Raw genomic sequence first — 22,147 nt, forward strand, 5'->3', positions numbered from 1 at the left:
GTGCCCTGCCCAGCTTACTCCCCCTCTATGGCTCCCCAGTGCCCTGGGAAAGAGTACAGCAGCTGGACTTGCATTCGGCCCTGCCCTGGGCGCACCTGTTGCCTTTTCCTCTGCAAGGCAGGCCCCACCCTCCTTCTCTGCCCGGCAGCCCCGTCCTCCCAGCCCAGAACAGGCATCCCTCCCCTCCTCCAGGGAGCCTTCAGTGTCCTTCTGGGGCCCCCCAGACTCAGTGCCTCCCCTGCCCTACCCTGACTCCTTGCCTGGAGGGCGACTGAGCCCAGCTCTCCTCCCTCTGGACGGGGGGCTCCTGGCTAAACACGTGCCCAGCGAGTTGGGGTCACAGCCACCTTGTTCCCCTGCTCAGAGCCACCACCTCCCCTGGGTAGACTCCCTGCCCGGATTGCAGGAGGGGCGTAAGGAGGAACCAGGATGCTGGGGCTGGGAGGACTCCTCGGGGGGCAGGTGGGGAAACGGGCTGGGAATGGGAGGTTGGAGAAACCCGGGTTCTAACCCTGACTGCTGCTTTCTAGGCTTGAAAACATGTGCCTCTGTGAGCATGTTTCCCCAAATAGACACAGGCGCTGTCATGCAGGGCTGGCGTGAGGTCCACAAAACACAGGCTAAAGGCCAGGCTATTGCAGCCACACAGAGCCTGTGCTCTGAGAACAGAACAAGGCCCGACCCATCTGGTGACCAAGCACCCTGCTAGGCGCGAAAGTGCCTCCCGGCTCTGCCCCCGACTCAACCCTGCTCCCTGCTCCCGGGGCCTGTCCCACACTCGATGACAGTGGAGCAGGCCAGGGATTAATTGGTAGCGGCTGCCCAGAGGATTCTAAGATTGCTCTGGCAATCAGCAATTGATTACTAACGTCTGTGGAGGGTTCCAAAGGGGATGGATATGGTCTGTGTTCTGCTCTAAAGGGTAGTCTTCATTCTGGACCAGGCTGGCTGGGTGGGACAGGGTCTGCAATGGGGATTGGGCGTCCCATGACCAGATGCACTTCCCTGCCGAGGCCCCAAGCCCTGCTGTCTAGAACATGTTTATGGATGTATGAGCATGTGTGGGGTGGGGCAGGGCAGTGGAGGCCAGAGCTGAGCCAGAGGCTCCTGGGACATTGTTAAGTCGGGGTTGGTAGATGACCAGTGGCCTGGGGAGTGTCAGCCTCAGCGCTGGGGATACAGGGGCAGATTACTCTCTGTGGGGGGCTATCGTGGGCCCTGTGAGGTGTGGAACAGCATCCCTGGCCCCCACACTGCGATGTCAGGAGCCCCCCAGATCATGACCAGCACAGATGTCCCCAGACACCAGTGAGCATCGTCCCCTGGCCTAGGTGAGCAGCTGCGCACCTCCTGGAGCGTTCAGAAGTACAGCCTCCTTCTGGGAGCTGAGGCCGGGGGTGGGGGACAAAGCGGGAGGAAGCCCTCAGACTACCAGGGGCTCCCTGAGGAACTGTCACTGACTATCTTTAGGTGTGGTGGTTGTTTTCAAAAGGTCTTCTTGGCTGTTTAGTGCCTTAGTTGTGACAGATGTGCTGTGGTTACGTAAGGCGTTAACAATGGGGACAGCTGAGTGTGGGGTGCGGGAACACTAGACTATCTCTGCAGCATTTCTGAAAACCTAAACTTATTCCAAAATAAAATGTTTATTGAAAAGAAACATGCAATCTCACAAGTAGACCAATTAAATGAAAATAAACAAGATTCCCCCCCACCCCCCCCCCCCCACCTAAAAAAATCGTTTTAGAGAAACAGCCTGAAACAGAAACGTTTCCAGATGAAATAGGGTATTTGGGCGAGGCTGTCTGAGGAGCTGGCAGCGGCCCTTCAGGCTTCTGACCACTTGAGGTTGGAAATGTCTCCGTAAGAAAACACTAAAAGCAATCTGTTTCTGGGGTGGGCCCGCCTGGGGCACCGTTGACAGTCTATGACTGGGTGAGTGATCGTACCTGCCAGGCCCTTGACTGCCCGTGTCTGAGACTTGCCAACAAGGAGGGCAGCCCTGTGGTGGCTGGGAAGTGGCTCTAGGAGCGCAGCCTTGAGGGACGCGCAGAGGCCCAGAGGCCCGATGGGGCGCCACAGCCGCACCCTGGGGCTCCTGTGCTCGGTGGCTGTGGAAGGATGTTCCCAGACCTGATGGCGGGTGGTGACGCATCCTCCGTGCCCACCGGGCGGAGGCTGACGCCAGCCAGCACCAGGGGCGAGCTGGGGGACCACAGACGTCCCCGGATGGCCTCTCCGGGAACATGCACTCAAGGGCCTGGAGCCTGGGTCCTGAAGCCGCTGGCCATGTCCAGGGGCTGAGCAACGCCCTGCAAGCCCCCCGGAGCCCCGGTGATGCAGGGCCTGTTTCTTGGGTGGGGCTCAGCGTCAATCCAAGGACTGAGGTCTGGAGACGCCTGCTTGGTTCCCTGGGCTCTGAAAATCCCATCAGCAGCCCCTCCTGTGCGTCAATGCCCCAGGCCCGCCTGGTGGTGGGTCCCCTCAGCTCTCTGAGGCAGGCTCCGCAGCGACCCCTGTTCACACCAGGAAGTGAGGCCCCGCAAGGAGGAGGCCCAGCCAGGGGAGGCTGCTGGCTTCCCACACCCCTGGTCAGTTCGCAGGGGTCCGGGAGGGGGCCCGCCGGTCACCGGCGGTAGCGGTAGCGCTTGAAGTGGAACCAGAGCTGGAAGATGCCGTTGGCGAACTGGCAGCGGAAGCCGTGGCGGTGCGAGTACTCCCACTCGCGGTTGACGATCTTGAAGGCGATGTCCTCGTAGGGCGGCCCGGCGTGGAAGCGGAGCGTGGCGAAATCCTTGTTGTCGGCGCAGGCCTCCAGGAAGTACTCGGGCGTGGAGCGCTTGTCGATGAGGTCGGGGTAGAAGATGTTGAACTTGTAGCCCTGCACGATCTTGGGCGGCGGGTTGTCGAAGTCGTAGTGCGTCTGGTTGTACTTGTTCCACTCGAAGCCCGTGTGCACGCGGTTGAAGAAGCGCGGCTTGCGCGGCCGGTACTTGTCCGCCCACAGGTAGGCCTTGCCCGTCAGCGGCATCTCCACGCTGAACTGCGCCTCGTCCTGGCCCATGCCCTCCTTAGCGCGTCGGAAGAAGATGTCCTCCGCGCTCTCGGTGGCGTCGCCTGCGGGCGGGGCGCGTTAACCGGGACCCCGGCACCGCAGCCTCCCTTTCCCGGTCACATGCCCCGACCCGGGCCCGCCTGCCCGGTGCCCCCCGCCCTCCCGGGTGGGCACCAAACACCACGTGTCCCCTGCCGGGTTGGCCGAAGAGCCTAGTGGTCAGAAGCCCGCAGTGGGACCCCCGGACCGGGGCCTTTCCGAAGCCGTTTCTCCGCTGTTCCGGGACTGATGGCTGCCCAGGAAGGCCAAGGCCCGGGCAAGCGGGCAGTATAAGGAGCTCAGAGCAGAGCTGGGCACGGGAAGTAAAGACCACCACCCCTGTGTCCTTGGGACCAGCCAGCCGGTCACGCCCACAACGAACAAACGAGCGAGCGAGCAGGTGAATGAACGGACACTCTCAAGAGAGTAGGCGGCGGAGCGCAAAGCAGGATCGAGAGCGGGTTCACCACCAACGCCCCCTTCACCAAGGGGAGGCTCCGCCCCCTGCTGGCCCCGCCCCGCACCTGTGACCTGGAGCTGCTGCCTGGACAGCTGCAGGCGCTGCAGGTCCTCGTCCGGCTCCAGCACGTGGGCGTCCAGCGGCAGCTCGTGGGCCGTGAGCAGCCGCGGGCTGTACTTGCCGGCGTCGTAGTCGTCCAGGCTCTGTTGGATCAGATCCTCCTCCATGAGCACCGCCTCCCCGTCCGCCTCGCCCTCCGCCGGTGCGGCGGCTTCTGCCTCGGGCTCAGTAGCGCCACCCTCCGAGGGCCCGGGCGGGGTGGGGGCCGGGTCCTCAGTCTCCAGGCTGCGAGAGAGGGCTGGACTGAGCGGGGCGGGCAGTGGGCGGGGCTTCTAGTCCCGCCGCCCGGCAGGGGACGTCCAGACCCAGGCCTACCTGTGGCCCGGAGACTGCGGCTCCTGCTTGAGGATGGGGAACAGGGGCTCGCTCTCCACCCCCTGCTCCTGCTTCAGCTTGTACAGCTTCTGCCGCAGCACGTCCTGGTGCCGCTCGCGGAGCCTGGAACGCAGGCCGGGTGGTCACCCTGACACTCCAAGGGGGAAGGCCCCCCCCAAGGACTTCTCATGACCCCCCCATTTTGCTGCAAGGACCCGGAGTTTGAGGGCAGCAAGTGGCCACGACACAGGCGGACACCGGGAGGGGGCAGGTCCCTGTACTGGGGTGTTCACATGCAGGTGTGACCTAAGGGCCAAGCTGGGCTGGAAAAGGATGGGGGACAGGCGAGGAAGAGGATAAATTTAGAAGTGACTGCACTTAGCGGCAGACAGGGGCCGTGTTTACATGACAGCGCCAAGCACGAGGAGAATTCATACACAGAGGGTATGCGGCCTGTGGAAGGCGGGGGACAGCAGCCTTGAGGGCTTCCTGGGATGTCCGCTGACCCGGGGAAAACAAAGACCAGCTGCTAAGTAGAGGCCGGAAGGAAGGCGGGCAGGCTGCTGGGGGCTGGGCGGGGGCCTTCCAGCTGGGGCCCCAGCTTGTGGCTCCCAGGGAGGCCCCACCAGCTCACCTGGCACGGGCCATGTGGGCACGCAGCTGCTGCAGCAGGCTCTCCCAGTAGCCCATGTCTAGGTTGGGGCCCCCGGCCCGTATCTTGCCCTCGATGCCCTGGAAGATGACCTGCAGCTGGCTGTACGTCTTCCCCTTGAAGACCGACTGCACGTCGGAACTGACCGAGGCGTTGACCCCCTCTCGCCGCTCACCTGCAGTGGGGTGAGGGCTGCTCGGCATGGGGCTGGGCCCAGGTCCTAACCCTCTAGACTGAGAGGCCCCTGAGGGTGAGGCCAATGCTGCCTGACCCCAGCTCTCCCTCACAATGGCTGGCTTCCTTGTTTGTGGCTCATCAGACAGCACGCTGTGCCCTTCCGACCCCTGCCCTGCCCCAAGGCCCCTGCACATGCGGTGGGTGCTTCCCACCAGCAATAAGTTCTTCCACATCGAGTCCGCCTCCTAGATCCCAGCCATCCTCAGTCCTCAGCGAGAGCATCCTTTCTACTGGGAAGCCTTCGTCAACTACCAGACTGCTCCCTTGGCCTGGATGCCTGATTCCCGGCTTTCCAAGGGCAGGGAGCTCCGTACGCAGCTGCTGGGTGAACGTGGGGGCAGGCAACCGGCTCGTGTTCCCTGCTCCAAAGCCGGCTTCTCCAAGCCCAGATGATCAGACAGGGTCAAGAACCCGAGTCCCCTCCAGCCAACCAACCTGGGACCCTGGAATCAGCACCTGGGCTCCCAAGCAGCCCTGGCCTCAGCAGCAGACCCACAGGGCCGGCAGCCCGGCCTCGGTCTGTAGCAGGTGCAGACACATCACAGGACCAAAACCCAATTCGGCGACACCCTTCACACCCGGCCAAGCAGAGCTGCATCCTGCACAGACCTCAAACAGAAGCCAGGCCTCTGCTCGCTCAGACAGACGGAGCCACCGGTGCTAACTTACAACCCAAACAGACAGCCCCAGTGGGCGCCGCTCCCACAGAAGCCCCGGGTGCTGAGCCACTGCTTAAAGGAAGCCAGGTCCTGGGTTTGGATGCCACCCAAGGGTCCACCAACAGGCCTGGCTGGAGAGTGCCGGCTGAGTGCCCTCTGGGACACCATTTCAGGAGAGGGGGTGGCACCGTTTGGGTGGGGGGAAGGCTTCTCCTCAGAGATGCTCCCTGGGAGGACCCACAGGGATTGTAAGGGGACCCACTTCCTACTGCACACTCTATTGTACAGTTAGGATTTCCCAGCTGCAAAGAGAAGAAAAGGAGAGGGGGGGAAAAAAAGAAAGCAAAGGGGAAAAGCGAAAGGAAAGGGAAGGGCCAACTTAATTTAAAATGAAGGCCGCCTCTGAGGGGCTCCAGGAGTGGTGAAGACAAGAAGTTCCCCCTCTTCTCTCAGAAATCAGGCCAAAAGAAGACAAACACAAACACTCTCTTTGAAGACACCTGGGACCCTGACCGTAACACGCGAGAAGGGAAAGGGGACAGAGGGGTGACTGACGTGGCAGGGAGGGGGAGAGGGAAGGGAAGTGCCACAGGAGGGACCGTGGGCAAGGCATGCGGGGAGCCCTGGAAACGGAAGGGACCCAGCACAACGTCCCCCTGCCCCGCGGCCACCAGCCAAGGGGAGAGAAGACATTTCCTGACACGTGGGACGCCAACAATTTCCTGCCTCTCTCTACAAGTTACTGGAGGATGCGAGGGCACAAACCACAGGAAAGAGAGATGTGGGGTCCCAGAAAGGGGCTCCTCCTCTGGGGCGAGTGCAGGAAGCTGCAGGAGGGTGGCAGCAGACAACCCACCCGCGGTGGAAGAGGGAGTGGGGAGAAAGGGCCCAGGGACGGGGCAGGGGGCCTGATGGGAGCCTCCCAGGTGTCTGACCCCCTGGGGAAGGTGGGGTCGGTGGTGCAAAATCCCCCACCCATGGTCCTTGCGCTGAGGCGTTGGCATCCTAAGAGCGGGCGCTGTTTTGAATGCTTGACGACCATGTACTCACTCCTCTTCACGCAATCCTCCCGGAGGTGTTTTCTCAACCCCGTGCGATGCAAGGAACAACCAAGCTCTGGGGAGGTCACCGATCGGCCCCAGGTGGCCAAGCTGCTGGGCGGCCCGGGTGTGCACCCAGAGCCACACCTGTAACTGTCATTCTGTCCAAGGGCCCTGCAGCACCCTCCCAACCAGCACCACTGCCACCAAAGCAGATGTTTCTGGACATGCATTTATTTTTCGTCATTGTCGTTGTTGTTTTTGGCCGTGCCACGTGGCTTGCGGGATCTTAGTTCCCCGACCAGGGATTGAACCTGGGCCCTCGGCAGTGAAAACACAGAGTCCTAACCACTGGACTTCCAGGGAATTCCCCTGGACACCCATTTCTGATAGCAAAGAGTCCTTTCCTTTCTCTGGAAATTACTACAAGATGTGCCCCACTACGGGAGAAATAAAACTCCACTTACAAAGATAAAGGATGCTCCTCCTTTTCCTAAGAGGAAGGAAACCTCCCCGACCACCCCCAACTGAGCAGAGAACAGCACTTACACAGGCTCAGGAAAGGGAGGGCATTCGTCCTCAGCCACCATGGGTGGGCACTGACATGGAGCTGAGAGCTTAGTGACACAGGCTCAAGGCCCCCAGGAGCTAGATGTCATTAAAGCCGGTGGCTTCAGGGGGGCGGGAGGGGTGGGACTGCAGTGGTTGCCAACGAGCTTTTAGAACAGTGCCTCTCAACTGGAGTTGAATCTGCCTCCCGCCAGGGGACACTGGGCCATGTCAGGGGACATCTGTGGTTGTCACGACCAGGGGCTCCTGCCACTGAGTGGGTGGGGCAGGGAGGCTGCTCCACACCCCGCAGGGCCCAGGACGGCCCACAGAGAACGGTCTGGGCCCAAATGTCAGCAGTGTTGGGGGAGAGACCATGCTTTAGAGCTTGTCTCCCCTGCAATTACGTGCAGGCAATCATGCTGAGGAAAAGAAAAGTTGATTAGAGAAGCACGCCACGCTGCACAGGTTCCCGCCAAGTGCAGTCAGGTCCTGTTCTCAAGCGGACAAAGCCTCTGACGAAAACTTGAAACCCAAACAGAAAACCCACAGACGCCGCTCCCGGGAAAGCCCAGCGCTAAGCAGCTGTTTAAAGGAAGCCACTGGTGCTGCTTGGGTGAGCCCGCATGCCAGCGGGAGAGCGCCTCGCTCAGGACCCGCTGCCCCCGCTGCCCAGTGCTGCCCCCTGGTGGCTCGCAGACAGGCCCTGGCAGGGAGACCCCCAGAGAGGAAGCCGAGGCCTCTTCTGTGGAGCCACCCGGCCCAAGCGGCTCCCACCAGACCCAGAGGTGCCTCCCCGAGGGCACAGCCCGGTGTGTCTCCGGTGGCCCGGCCCGCATTACCTGGCCCCTTGCCCGAGGCCTCCAGCTTGCGAAGCTTGGCGATCTCATCCTCTGTGATGATGGTCATGTCCCGCCAGAAGTCCGCGTTCTTGCCCTGCTCGAGCTCCATGTACACCTGGAGGCGGAGGTGCAGACGGTGGGTGAAGGCACGCCCGGGGCTGGGGTGGCAGCAGCAGTGCCAGGCGCACAGCAGGGCCGTACCTGGATGTCCTCCAGCAGGTCTTCCATGTCGGCCACCGTAAGGCCGTTGAGGAAGGTGTAGGGCTCGTGCATCTCCACAGCCAGGTCGTCGTCCTCAGCGCTGATGTACTTGGCCAGGAGGTCGATGGGCTTGGCCCGCCCATCCCGGATGCGGATCTTGGAGCTGCCGGGGAGCGGGGGGCAGTGTCAAAGCCGGGGTTGTGTCCACCCTCCTAAAGACCTCGCCCGCAGGGGTTGACCGGAGCCAGGGGAGGAGCCCGGCCTGCTGTGGGTGGTGGTCAGGGAAGGCTTCCTGGAAGAGGAGGCGTCAGGCAGAGGAGCAAGACAGGTCAGCTGGAAGGCACAGGCCCTGAAAGGGGCAGAGACGGGAGCAAGGGGTCTGAAGAGCAGCGGGTGGGCGGGGACACAGGGTCAGAGAGGCCCACCCGGGATGAGCGATCTGGAGCCTCAGTGCTGTGTGTGGGAAAACGCATCAGAGGCTGACCCTGGTCCGACCCCAGGGAGCCCTGGGACCAGGCAGGTCTGAGCCCCTGGGGGCTGGCGCGGCTGGGATTGTAAGGGGACCCACTTCCTACTGCACACTCTATTGTACAGTTAGGATTTCCCAGCTGCAAAGAGAAGAAAAGGAGAGGGGGGGAAAAAAAGAAAGCAAAGGGGAAAAGCGAAAGGAAAGGGAAGGGCCAACTTAATTTAAAATGAAGGCCGCCTCTGAGGGGCTCCAGGAGTGGTGAAGACAAGAAGTTCCCCCTCTTCTCTCAGAAATCAGGCCAAAAGAAGACAAACACAAACACTCTCTTTGAAGACACCTGGGACCCTGACCGTAACACGCGAGAAGGGAAAGGGGACAGAGGGGTGACTGACGTGGCAGGGAGGGGGAGAGGGAAGGGAAGTGCCACAGGAGGGACCGTGGGCAAGGCATGCGGGGAGCCCTGGAAACGGAAGGGACCCAGCACAACGTCCCCCTGCCCCGCTGGTGAGCAGCAAGGTGAGAAGGGGGCCGGGCCTGGAGCTCACACACCCCGTGTGAGCTCGGGCAACTCTCGACACCCCAGGAGCCTCACTTCTCTTGACTCTAAACGAGGCTGCTGAGTGAACCACCCCGTGGCCTGGGGATGGCGGGGCACCCGGCACCCTCTGCTCAGCAGCACATTCGTGTGACCCCTTGGCACCTGGCCCCTGGGGAGACAGGCGCGATGAAGAAAGCGACGGAAAGCAGTGCGCGAAAGAGGGTCAGGAGGGACCCCGAGGAGGAGGAGGTGGAAAGCCGAGGGCCCAGGGGCAACACGGGGGAGTGGCGAGGCGCGCTCCCTGCACCCGGGGGCGGGGGCGGGCGGAGGGCTACGGGCGGAGGGTGGCGCACGCACCGCAGCTTCGCCTGCTGCAGGTGGAAGTGGTCTTCCTGCTCCTCCCACGTCTTGAAGTGCTCCGCCTCCTTCTCGCGCTGCAGCAGCTCCAGCTCCTGCTCCCGCATGGCCTTCTCCCGCTCGCGCTCCAGCCGCAGCTGCTTTACCTGCGGGCACACGAGGACATGAGCGGCCAGCGTACGATGGGGGTCTTGTGGGTCTGCCTTCATCCTGTCAGGCTGGGGGGCTCCCTAGGGGCGGGTGGGACCACACCCATGGCCCGGCCCCGGACACAGGAATCAGTCCGGGGACGCCTGAAACGCTGGACACACCCTGCGGCAGAAGGAGCCCTCCTTTTGCTAGAGACACAGCAGCCTTCAGCAGCCAGGGCCACTTTGGCCACCCAGCAGGGAGCGTCTTAGAATAAATCCCAGAGGCCAGCAGAGCCGAGCTGGAGGGAAACAGCTCTCTGGAGTCACTGCCCGAGCCCCTGGATCCAGCCGTGCCTGAAGCCAATGTCCCCTGGACTCTCCACGTAAGCCAATCAGGTCCCCCTTGACGTAAGCCAGGGTGAGCCAGCCTGGGAGCCCTCAGGAGGGAAGGAGGGTGGCCCGGGGCGCCCCACCTTCTGCAGCTCCAGCCGGTTGTCCTCCTGGATCCTCTTGTTCCGCTCCTTCAGCTCCTTCTCCTCCAGGTGGCTGATCCCCTTCTTCTCCAGGGCCTGGAAGGGCCAACGACACGCCCGCTGAGCAGCGATGCCCCCTCCTGCCGCCCACCCCAGGACCCCCTGCTGCTCTACGAGGCGGGCATCCACCAGACCGAAGCACCCACTCTGCCGATGAGGAGCACGAGGCTGAGGGAGAAGTGACCTGCCCGCGGCCACACCCCGACTTCCAGCGGAAGACGCGGCCCCCCGTTCGCCTGCAGAATCGGTTCAGTACACTCCAGCATCGTGGGGCGCCCTCTGCCCCGAGCCGTGTGCTGAGACACAGGGAGAGGCAGCCCCGCCCCTGCAGAACACGACCATGTCACACACGGGACAGTCTTACTTGGGGCTGCTGACTCTTGTTTTAACGCAAGCCTGGCTGCACCGGCTGGGTGGTGTCCGGCTCTCAGCAGCTCAGACCCCCAGCAGCCACGCGGAGGGGCAGAACCAGCGGCTGAGCGAGAGGGGGACTCTGAAAGCACACTCGCCGGTTCCTGGCTCACGGACCCCTCGGGGCACCCCGAGCACGGAGAGCGGCTCCTCCCTGTCTGTGCCCTCACCTGATGGAGGGGCCCGGGCACAGGCTCCCGGAGACTCCCCGCCCCTCCCAAGTCATCTCACAACTGTTGTGGGTGGCACGTGCCATGACCCGTGCCTCCTGTCACCTCCGCCGGCTCCGAGGGTCGTTCCAGGAGCCCCTGTGCACAGAAAAGCGTGCCCCCAGGGTGACACGGCGTGGCCGGCCCGGGGCCACCGCCACACAGTGACAATGACCGCACTTCGTCTCTACGGCCACACACAACAGCTGCAGAGGGCCTGGACGGGGAGAGCCCGCACTCAGACACTGAGCCCTCGACCAATGCCCAGCCCGGAGAGGCATGTTCGTGGCCAACACCATGCCTGCCCACTCTGCCAGCCCAGCGCCCCGAGGACACCGGGACAAGATGCGTGACACCGCTCACACAGTTGGGCCGTCTAGTACCCTCCCCCGACTACAGAGGCCTCAGAGGCTGGGCCGGGGCTTCTCAGACGCCCCGAGGCCCGCTCACCCATTCGACATTTACTGAGGGCCGACTGCGTGCCAGCGCCTGGGACAGAGCCTGCCCCGTTGAGCTCACAGTCCACAGGAATTACACGCCATAAAGTGGGACATGTGTTTAGATGTCACCTTTGCAACGAGACCTCTCTGGACCCGTGCGTTTCAACTGCAGCCTCCTCGCCCACCCCCGCCTGCCTTCGTTCCTTCCTCTGCGGACTCAGCTAAATGAGTTATTTACAGCCAGCCTCCCCTGAGACTGATGGCTGCACAAGGACAGGCGTCTCTCTCTGTCGCTCACTGACGCATGTGCAGGGCCCACACGGTACCCAGCACCCGGCAGGCGCATGATTCACGTCTGTTAGTAAAGCACTAGGAAGGGAGAAGCAGTGCCTTGATAATGAGGAAGAAACAGCCATGGGGAGGGCTTGGGAGTGCTCCAGGTAGAGGAATGGTGAGTGCAAAGGCCCTGAGGTGCTGTGAGCTCAGAGTGTATGTAGATAGCGGTAGATACGGTGGCTTCCGCCTGTGTCCACCGGTTCTCACCCTCCCCACAGCTGTGTCGGGTCGAATTTGTCCTCCACATAGGTATGTCCACGTCCCAACCCAGGAATCCGGGAACATGACCTTATTTGGAAACAGGGTCTCTGCGGATGTGATTAGTTGATGTCGTGCCGGACTAGGCTGGGCCTTAGTCCAGTGACTGGTGTCCTTATAAGATGAGGGAACTCTGGACTCAGAGACACAGAGAGGAGAACATCACGTGAGGACACAGACACTGAGGGAAGACAGCCACGTGACGACAGAAGCAGAGACTGGAGTGATGCAGCTACAAGCCAAGGGTGGCGAGCAGCCACCAGAAGCTGGAAGAGGCGAGAAAGGATCCTCCCCAGAACCTCCAGAGGGAACGTGGCTCTGCTGACACCTTGACTTTGTACTTCTGGCCTCCAGGACTGCGAGGGAAATTGTGTTGCTTTACTCCAAGTGCCCAAGGCCCCGGCCGGTGGGTAAGGGATTGGTGTGTAGTTTTGTGGGTTTTTTTAGTCTTTTATTTATCTGTTTTGGCCACACCGCACAGAATGCGGGATCTTAGTTCCCAGACCAGAGGTCAAACCCACGCCCCCTGCAGTGGAAGCACAGAGTCTTAACCACTGGACCGCAGGAGAAGTCCTGGTGTGTAGTGTTCATCTCAAGGATGAGGTGACAGCTCTGAGGTGAAATCCCACCCTGGGCATGTGACGCTGAGAAGCTGTCTTGAGGTTAGGCTGGTTCTGTGGGCAGAGTGCCTGAGACTGTACACCGCACGAGACAGCGTGGGAAAAGCTGGCGGAGCCAGTGTGTGCACACGTGTGGGTAAAAATACATTCTCGATGGCCAGGTACGACCTGGGCACGTGTGCTGAGAATGCTAAGCAACGTCTTTCAAAATAAGTTGTAAACAGTTCATGAAGCAAAAAGCGGCAGAAGCACAGGAAGACCTGGCGAGCAACACAAGCAGAAGTAAGGGCTGTGGCCAGTGGCCACCTCGGCCTCACCTTGTTCCAGATGAAGGTGCCCAGCAGGTTGTTGTCCCCGAAGGGGTTGTCGGTGTTGGTGTAGCCCATGTACTCCTCGCCCCAGCCCATCTTCTCGCGCTGCTTCCTCTCCTTGGCCTCCTTCTTGGCCAGCCGCCGCGCCCGCTTCTCCTCGGGCGTCTCGAAGGCCTTCATCAACTCCTCCTGCTGCTTCCGCTCCTCGCGCAGGCGCAGCCGCTCCTGCAGGCTCTGCCGCTGGCTCAGGACCGCTGCCGCCGCCCGGGGGCTCTGGGAGTGGCCCGGGGAAGCGGAGCTGGATGCGGAGGAGCTGGGGGACCAGCAGTGTGGCCGCTGCTGCCACTGGCGGGCCCATCGGCCCCGCTGCCGCTGCCGCTCGTCACCCGAGTCGGACTGAGAGGAGCGGTCCTGGGAGCGCCGGTGGGCTGGCGGGGGGCTCCGGCTCTGCCTGCCTCGCCGCTGCTGCCACTGCTTCTCATCCGAATCCAACCTGCGGAGGGAACCCGTGAAGCTCTGCTCGCTGCCTGCTGGCCAGCCATCCATCCCACCGCCCTTTACTGGGCGCCTGCTGGGTGCCAGGAGCTGTTCTAGGTTCTGGGGACACGGCAGTGACCAAAACATTGATGGCCCCTGCCTGCACATCAACAAACACACAGTGTGACACTAGATGGTACCATGAGCTACCAAGATAGTGATGCAGCACTGGGTGTGGAGAGGTCAGAGAGGATCTCTCTGAGGAAGTAACGCTGGAGGAAGTAGGGGAGGGAGCTAGGCAGACATCTGGAGAAACAGTGATCCAGGGAGAGGGCACAGCAAGAGCAAAGGCCCTGGGGCAGGAATTTACTTGGCTTATTCAAGAAGCAGCAGGCAGGCCTGTGTGTCTGGAGCAGAGTGAGTGAGGGGGAGAGAGGGAGGAGGGGAAGGCAGGGAGGCAGGCTTGGGGCCAGATGGTGCAGGAGCTACAAGCGCTGTCCAAGGTGTCCAGGGAGGGCTTACAGGAGAAGATGGTGTTTATCTGGTCCTATAGGACGGGCAGTAGTGAACTGGAGTAAGACTGTAGGGAATACAGAGCCTTGGAAGGGCACTGCGAGCAGGGAAGGCAACATATGAATCCTGGGGATAGATTCTTTAATGTTGGGGGCCTCTGAGCAACTAAATCTGTCTTTAGTTTGCCAAATGCTCCACTTACTAAGTTCACGTCAAAGAATCTACACCATGAAAATCAATTATTTGATTTTCAAGTACGTAAATACAGACTGCAAATCTAATCAAATCTTCATAAATGACATTGACTCTAATTACGTTTCTAGGGTGGCTGATTCTTGTGAAAAACTGAAATCTTAGAAACCCCTAGCTGATAATAACAAGATTTACAACTACATGTGAACCAATGCTAAAACATCAAGGCCAGGAGCTGAAACCAGAGTTAGCAAACTTTTTCTGTTAAGAGCCAGAGCGTCTATGGCACAACTACTCAACCCTGCAGTCACAGTGCAAAAGCAGCCACGGACAGTACATGAACAAATAGGCATAAATTTGTTCAATAAAATTTTAACTTCTGGACACCAAAAGCTGAATTTCATATACTGGGTTGGCCAAAAAGTTTGTTTGGGTTTTTCTGTAACATCTTGTGGAAAAACCCGAATGAACTTTTTGGCCAACCCAAATAATTTTCACGTGTCATGAAATACTATTCTTTTGATTTTTTTTTTTTTCTCCTCACCGTTTAAGCATGTAAAAACTATGCTTGGTCCACAGGCTGTAGTTTGCCAAGCCCTGGTTTAAACCATCTCTTTACTATTCCCTCTGCTTATATCTTCCTGGAATTCCTAGGTGACAATGATCTTATGAGACTCAAAAGGAAAAGCCACCTTCTCAAACCTAGAGGGTGATCAGCTATGTCTGACAACAGTCACTCTGGCTATGGTGTGGAGAACAGGCTGGAGGGATGGGAGACAGCGCACGCCTGGAGAAGTCCCGTGGAGATCCTGAGGGCACAGATGAGGACATCTGGGGGACAGTGGGGCAGGTACTGGCCTGAGTGTCACAGTCAGTTATGGGCTGAGCCAGCACTAGGACGCAGGTCTGAGAGTCAGTCCCTATCACGGTGCTGGTTCCTTTGTGCTGGAGCAGACTCAAGCCAAGTCTGGCCAGGTGCCCCACCTCCAGAGGAAAAGGGCTGCGGGCTGAGGGGCGGCTGAGCACCAAGTCTCAGGAGTCAGTTGAGTCCTGCCACCTGCCATCAACAGTTCTTCCCTCTCACACCCCACCTCCACTGGCAAGTGCTGTCACCTCTACTTCGGAAATCCCTCTCAAATCTCCCCATTTTCCCACTGTACCTCCCCACAGCCTCCCTCTCCTGAAGGCCATCATCATCTGTTGCCTGGACAGCTGCACTATCTTCCTCCTCCCTGGTGTCACTCCTGCCGACACGCTCAGTCCCTTCTCCACGCGAAAACCAGCAGGAGTTCTGCAAAGTAATCCAGACCACATCGCTCCCTGGTTCAAAATCCTCCACAGCTCCCTACTCCCCTCCAAATAACAGTCAAACCCTTCACCACGGTACACAAGACCGCACGATCTGGTCTCCCGCTTCCTCTCCGACCTCATCGACTCCCCTCCGCCTCGCTCACGGCGCCTCCTGCTGTACTTCCAACCACCAGGCGCCCTGCCTGGAACGCCTCTCGCTTTCCTTTCGCTGCCTGGTTAACCCCGACGTGCTCAGACGTCCCCTTCTTCAGGAAGCCCTCCCTGACTAACTCGGGGGTCTCCCAGCTCCCCGAGGGCTGGAGCCGGACCCCCAGCGCGGCTCACACAGCGACCCTACCTGCGCTCCCGGCTCCTCCGCCTGCGCCGCCTCTCGTCGTCCCGGCGACGTCGGTTTCGCCGCCCATGGCTCCCGCTACAACTTCGGCTCCGACTCCGACTCCCACTCCGCCTCCGCTGCCTTCGGCCCCTGCGACCAGCCGACCGCGAGCGAGAGCGTGTATCGCGACCCATCGGCTGGGACGGTGGCGTCGGCGCGGACACAAATATCCGGGACCTGCGCCGGGGGCCTTCCTCGATCGCGGCGCGTGCCTGGCTGCCCCACCCACGCCTGAGCAGGGAGCTAGGAACCCATCTCGCGGCTCATCCTTCGGGGATTCCGACCCTCCCATAACCTCCCCACCGTCCTCAAACGTGGCCTGCGTAATGAACTCCTGCCGGACTGTTGTCGCTAGGGCTGGGGATTCGTTCTTCAGGCAGTACTGGGGGCAGGCCCAGGTGGGTCCTCGAGCCTTAGGGAGCCAGAGGAGCAGTGGGCGGAGCAAGGACGAACCAGGAACTGTGAGGGGGCGGAGCTTGGGGAGGCGGGACCAATAAGCAGGTCCAGAGAGGAACTGGAGCCGGAGTGGGCGGGGCCTAGGAGGCGGGATCAAGAGAAGGCGGGGTCTTGGGGCGTAGCCAAGGGAGGCGTGTCCCGGGGGCGAGGTCTCGCGGCCTGTGGAGGTGAGAGTTCAGGCTGCCCAAGGAGGTGAGGGGTGGGAGCTGGGACGGAGACGGAAAAGCCTTAGATGCTGGGCTGACCCTCTGTGAGAATCACCATCATGCTTCACCACCCGCCAATAATACCTATGTGTTTCAAGGGTTAAGGTAAAAAAACAAAACATAACTTGGATAACTCAAGTTCCCCATTAACCCATTTTATAGGGGGGGAAACTGAGGCTCAGAGTGAAAGTCACTGTAACACTCCCGCTCTCAATGAGGCAGTGCAGAGCTGGGATTTGAACTTGGTGGTCCAGCTTTGTCCTCTGGGTGCTGGCGAACCGTAAGAGGGCTTTGAGCAGGGAGGGATGAAAGGGGTCGTTAGGTGGGGTCCCTTCAGGGCAGGCAGGCAGGGGCAAGACTGGAGGGGCAAGAATGGAGGCCCGGAGATCTGAAGGACCCCGAAGTTCCGAAGTCCTGCCCTGAGCTCTCCCAGCCCACCCCAGAGAATGGCACTTAATACTTTAAATGTTTATCTTATAACACAACTTCCTAACACCACCCTAGATGCTAGCTTTGTATGCTCTGCTTGGTGCCGAGGTGGCGGTGGTGGCGCAAAGGGAACCCTTGATGACTGCCTGTCATGGGATGTTGGGTTGTCCTGGTGATTTTCCCGATGCAGATGCATCCTTGAGCTTATCTGGATACTCATCTCTGAATGTAAGGTGAGCACATTCTCGATCGCCTAGTCTTCTGTATAAACAAGCCGAGCCGTCTGCGTCTGGGATTAAAACTGGGTTTTCCAAGGGCTTGTTTACAGACAGGATCTTATTTTCAATGCAGTGTTTCTCAAATTGGGAGTCCGGGAGAAATATTTTCCCCTTAAAAGGGGTCCACGCATTACTCAACTTGAGAGACTCTGGCAGAACAAATACAAACTCCGGGGAGTGTTTGTTCCTTCCAGCTGGATTGCACTGATGTGAGCTTTTAAGTTTATCCGAGCTGAACTGGAACTCACTACTATTAAGGCATTCGGGTCCGTTGTTATTTAATTATTTTGATTCTTACTAAGGTTTCTTTGTGCTCTCCTTCAAAGTCAGTCCTTAAACTCCCCCTCAGACCATCGGAACGCACAGAGAGACAAAGAGGTGGCTAATGCTTATTACCCGATTTATTAGAGAGATCTCTTCCAAGTAAAAAGGGGGGGGGATGGCGGGGCTGGGGGGTGGGGTCCCGGGGCTGCATATGAGTGTTACAGGGCCAGCAGTGGCTGCGGTTACAGAGGCGCCCATGGCTCTGGGTTTGAGCGGGATGGCGTCCTGTGCCCGAGGAGGCTGTGCCCCGGATTGTCACACACCAGACCATGGGGGCTGAGCACACGGAACCCCCGGTGAGAATTAAGACACACAAGGTTTGCAGTTTCGTTGTGTTTGGAAATCAGTTCGGCCATAAAAACGGGGTTGGGATGGGGACAGGCGATGCAACTGAACCACCAGAGAAGGTGGCCAAGGGTGCTTGTCCCGGAGTGGGGACCGAGGGGCTGCGGCGACAGTACCATGGCAGGGGGCCCCAGTGGGACGGGAGTATTGCACTGAGCCAGGTGGTGGAGGGAGAGGGCAAGAGGAGGCAGAGGCCAGAGGCCAGCAGGGGACACACCGGAGGTTCCACCTTGTCAGTCTCAGAACACGCCTTTCATTTGTACACTCGTGCCCACGTTCGCAGTGACAGCAGCCGTCAGGGACGAGCTGCGACAGAACCAGGACATCGCCACAAAGGAGTCGACAGACTTCCATCCTGGGGCGGGGTGGGGGCGACAGCTGGCTGGGTCCAGGGCCCTCCTTGCTGGGGGTCTGGGGAAGGCCGCGAGTTCACTACACGTGATAAATAAGGTCCTGCCTTCCTACCCTTGCCCTGACCATAAGCACATGCCTCCCATCGGCCCAGTCCGCAGACCACTTTGCATCCGTGTGACAGTTCTCTGAAAAAGGGACAAAGAATGCAACTAACACAAAGGGGGTCTTCAAAGGGGTGTTCATGACTTAGCACAAAAATGAAAACGTCTCGATCACCAGAAGATTTGCAAATTTCTCCAAGTCAGCATCGGACTGATGCATTTGTTCCGTGGTTCACTCAGGAAAGCCTGAGGGGCCCAGCTCCTGCAGCTCGAGGTGGCTAAGGGCACCCTGGACGTGGGGCCCGATGCTCTGGTGGTCCCCACGGGACACAGTGTCTCTGTGCGCGGCCTCTGGGGGCCTGGGCGGGGACTCCGGTCGGCTTTTGGGCGACTCAGCAGTCCCTGTTCGTCCCCTTCAGACCTCTGCCCACTCAGCCAGCCTCCCCCTGGGCAGGACGGGGCAGGCACTGAAGAGGGCGCCCGTGTGAAGTCCAGGCGAGGACGTTCTGGAGTCTGGACACACCTTCCGTGGACAGGAGGGGAGGACGCTGTTTTGCTTCTAGTCCAGGACACTGCAGGCTTGTTCGGACAGGTCCTCTTCCCAGAGCTGCTTCGTGCTGAAGTGTCCCTGGCGGCCCTGCGCGGGGAGAGCCCCCAGGGCGCAGCCCGGTTCTCCAGGGAGGAGAGGTGCGGCTAGACACCAGGTTCTGGCCAGGCGCACGAAGCAGGCTGTGCCGGGGAGGCGAGGAGGGGGCCCGCCGAGCACGAAGACAGCAGTGTACGCAGTTTGCGATGGACTCAAAAAATCAAATTCCTGGGTCGGTGGGTTCTCCAGCTGTCTCAGGCTCCACCAGGGAGGCAAAGGTGGGGAGAAATTTTCCCAGAAGGTGCAACTTCCACTCCACGCTAGCTCCCAGCTCCTCCCATGCAGGGCGGGGCGGGCCAGGGGAAACCATCCCTGTTGTGTCCCTCTCCAGAGGCGGGAGAGACCCTGCAAAGCTGCCAGCTCCAGCAGCCTGCTGTGGACACAGCAGGGGCCCCTGGCGGCTGACCTGTGGGGCTCTGGGCCCAGCAGTGGTTGCCCTGCTGAAGATGACCATCCAAAAAAAAAAAAATTTGTTTTTCACCAAGAATTTCTTCTCCTGTCCTTCAATCGGCACAGGTGCCCCCACCATTAAAAAGAAAGAGGATGCCCACCTCAGTCCTCTTACTCAAGGGGGTCTGGTCCTCTAGGCCGGGCACCTGACTGTGGGGCTCTGCTCCAGGACACGGCTCTCGGGAAGTCCCGTGGGCTGAGGGCCCGGCCGCCTCCTCCCAGCTTGGTCCGTCTTCTGGAGGAGAGGTAAGCCCACGGCCCTGAGTTCCATTGAGAGGGGGCGGCTGTGCGTCCACATGGAGGTTCTAATCACGCCTGGTGATTCCTGCTCAAGGTCACCGGGGAGGTGGGAAACAGATGCTGAGAGATGGCAGGGGTGACAGGGTGGAGAGCGCCCCCAGCCACCGCCCGGCCACCCTCAAGGACTGTGTCCGGCTCTTGGCCCAAAACCCTGAGCCAAGAGCACCTGGCAGGCGCGATGGGAGGCCTCCAGAGGCGCCCTGGGGACCCGGCGGCCCTTCCATCCCAGGGGCCCGTCCATCCTGGCCAGGACTTGGAATGGATTCCACTGGGGTGCAGGTCCCCAGAGCCTAGGGCCTGGTTCCCTCAGCAAGACACATGCAAGCACAGCAAAGAACCAGAAGTGCAGTGGAATGGAGTTTTTTCTTTTCCATTGTGTGGTGGTTTTGTGTTTTTTTTGGCCTTTTTCTTTTTCTAAAAAAACACACATGTGTGCTGCCATGTCTGTGCAAAGAATAAGGGCCCCAAATAAATACATGATCGGAAACGCAGGAGGGTTCACAGTATCAGGCACAGGGAGCTGACAGGGAGCCGGGCCAGGTGAGCCGCCCGGATTGGGATCGCTGCAGCCTGAGCGTCCGCGCCGTCGAGGGGAGGGCGAGGGTGAGGGCCGGCGGCCAGGCGGGCGTCTCCCGAGCTCTGGGCTGAGCAGGTGGGCAGCACCTCCAGGGAGCAGCCGGGGCAGCAGCAGACACTCGGCTCCATCAGTGCCTGCATAGGAATTACTGAAGAGGCAGGGGCGGGTGAGGCCATGTTGGGCCGGGGCCAGACCCACACCCGCCGGGCCTCCCCTGGCCGGGTCGGGCCCCACAGCTGATGCCGAGGGCCAGGGACCCCAGGAGCCATGAGGGCTGGACACAGGCCCCCGCACGGTAGAGCCCGGCTGCCCCTCCCACCCTGGGCCTCAGTTTCCCTGTCAGTCCCGGGGTGCCTGGAGGCCAGGCTCTCAGGCCCTCCTTGGCCAAGGCCACAGGCCTGAGCCCCGAGTGGGCCCGGCTGGCCAGCCGCGGCGCACTTACTGTGTCGCTCTCGCCGTCGGAGGCGGGGTGGGCCTGCGTGCTATAGTGAAGCGGGGAGTACACCCAGCTCCTCTCATCGGTGGGCTGGAGGGCAGGCGGGCAGCACGTGCGGGAAGGGCGCAGAAGAAGAGCAAGGTGCGAGGAGGTGCGACAGAGGCGACAGGAAGGAAGGAAGAAACAGAAATAAAAGAGGGGGCCCCCGAGGCGGCACGGGTGGGCGGCTCAGCCCCCGCTGCCCTCTCCCTGACGGGGACCTGCCCCAACCCGGATGGCCCTCGGGCTCGGCGGGGCGGGGGGCCGGGCCTCTGGGGCTGAGTGGCCAGAGCGCGGTGGGGCGGGCAGGAGGAAGCGGTGAGTGGTGGGGGGGTGTCAAGGCAGGGCCGGCACAGCAGGAGGCGGGGAGGGTGGGCGGGGCTTGGTTTGCTTTGCTGTCCACCCCCACCCCCCCACCCCCCGCCATGGCACCCTGACCTCCAGCCTAGCCCGGCAGCACCCTGGAGACCCTCTGCTGGGGGCCCTGAGTGGTGGCGACGGGGGCGGCCCATTTCCTGACCCGGGAAGCCTTTCAGCACCGGCACACACAGGTTTGCTCAGGAGAGACCCAGGCAGGCGCCACCCAGAGAGCAAGCAGCAGAGGCCTCCCTGCCCCGCTCCAAGAGCCTGGGGTCACCTTCCTGGGGAGGGGGCGCAGCGGAGCCCAAGTTCCGGCCTGGGGACAGGCAGAGCGGGGACTGGCCGCCGAGGGGCCACAGGATGGTCTTCCTCCAGCTGCGTCTGGGGTGGGGTCCCAGTCCGGGTCCCACTGCGGGGAGGACATACATTCCTCCGGCCCCCTCGTCCCTCCCAGGTCTGCTCTCACCACCAGAACATTCTCGGGGCTCCCCCGGCCGCCTTCTGTTCTCTCTTCCTTCAACGTCCCCCACAGCCTGTGACCTCCACCCCTGCCGCCAGAGAACACACCTGTCCTGGCCGCGTCCCCCTGGGCGTCCCACGGCCCCTAAGCCCACGATGGCACCCCAAGACCCACCCCTCCTCGGCGGGGTTGGGGCACCACCAGCAACCAGCTTCTGCCCTGCTGCCCTCGGGGCCCGCCGGCTGCCTCTCCACCCCACCACCCCACCATCCCCGCAGCTCACAGGCCGTCCCAGTACCCATGTGGGCCCAGGCCGTGCACCCACGAGAACCGTGTCCACCTATGGAGGGGTTCACACAAAGCATCTGGGGCAGCAGGGCGAGACCCCAGCTCGGGCCCCGCTCATTCCTTCAGGGGGTCACAAAGCAATAACCCCCCTGGCCCCCTGCCCACCTGGGAGCCCAGGGGGTGGGGCCGGGCCCGTCTGGGGCCACAGCAGGCCCTGACACTGGGGTGGCTGCCCTGCTGGGCTCAGAGTGGGGATGACACAGGGGTCCCGCAGGGAACCCCGTGAAGAGCCGGCCCTGGGTGACCCACGGAAGTTGGGCCAAGGGCACGCCTGCCCCGCACGGCGGGCCTCGGCGTCCAGCCTTCCTCTTGCCGCTTCCTCTCCTCCCGTCGGCCTCCAGGCTCCTGCCTCTTCGGTGCTCCAGCCAAGACCGCCCTTCCTCTTCTGCC

The 22,147-nt window shown here is 61.1% G+C and overlaps 2 protein-coding genes across 4 annotated transcripts in view; both read right to left on the minus strand.

Moving 5' to 3' along the window:
* Positions 1 to 1,756: 1,756 nt before the first annotated feature.
* Positions 1,757 to 15,793, minus strand: CACTIN (cactin, spliceosome C complex subunit). The gene is made up of 10 exons (XM_079915885.1): positions 15,610 to 15,793; positions 12,786 to 13,272; positions 10,135 to 10,230; positions 9,531 to 9,676; positions 8,167 to 8,329; positions 7,966 to 8,080; positions 4,621 to 4,813; positions 3,987 to 4,109; positions 3,616 to 3,896; positions 1,757 to 3,114 (listed from the first exon to the last, which is right to left on the minus strand). Exons 1-10 carry the CDS (start codon positions 15,780 to 15,782, stop codon positions 2,624 to 2,626), a joined length of 2,268 nt encoding a protein of 755 aa, XP_079772011.1. The 5' UTR covers positions 15,783 to 15,793; the 3' UTR covers positions 1,757 to 2,623.
* Positions 15,794 to 17,456: 1,663 nt separating this feature from the next.
* The window catches only part of PIP5K1C (phosphatidylinositol-4-phosphate 5-kinase type 1 gamma), a 60,111-nt gene continuing 55,420 nt past the window's right edge, over positions 17,457 to 22,147 (minus strand). For 2 of the 3 annotated variants that reach the window (XM_079915886.1, XM_079915888.1), the window contains one exon: positions 17,457 to 20,640. In XM_079915886.1, coding sequence (XP_079772012.1) covers positions 20,260 to 20,640 — 381 coding nt within the window. In that variant the 3' untranslated portion in view covers positions 17,457 to 20,259. The remainder of the gene's footprint in view (positions 20,641 to 22,147) is intronic. The other variant, XM_079915887.1, reaches the window with a different exon arrangement.

The sequence above is a fragment of the Stenella coeruleoalba genome (assembly GCF_951394435.1).
Source record: "Stenella coeruleoalba genome assembly, chromosome: 3".
Classification (NCBI taxonomy): domain Eukaryota; kingdom Metazoa; phylum Chordata; class Mammalia; order Artiodactyla; family Delphinidae; genus Stenella; species Stenella coeruleoalba.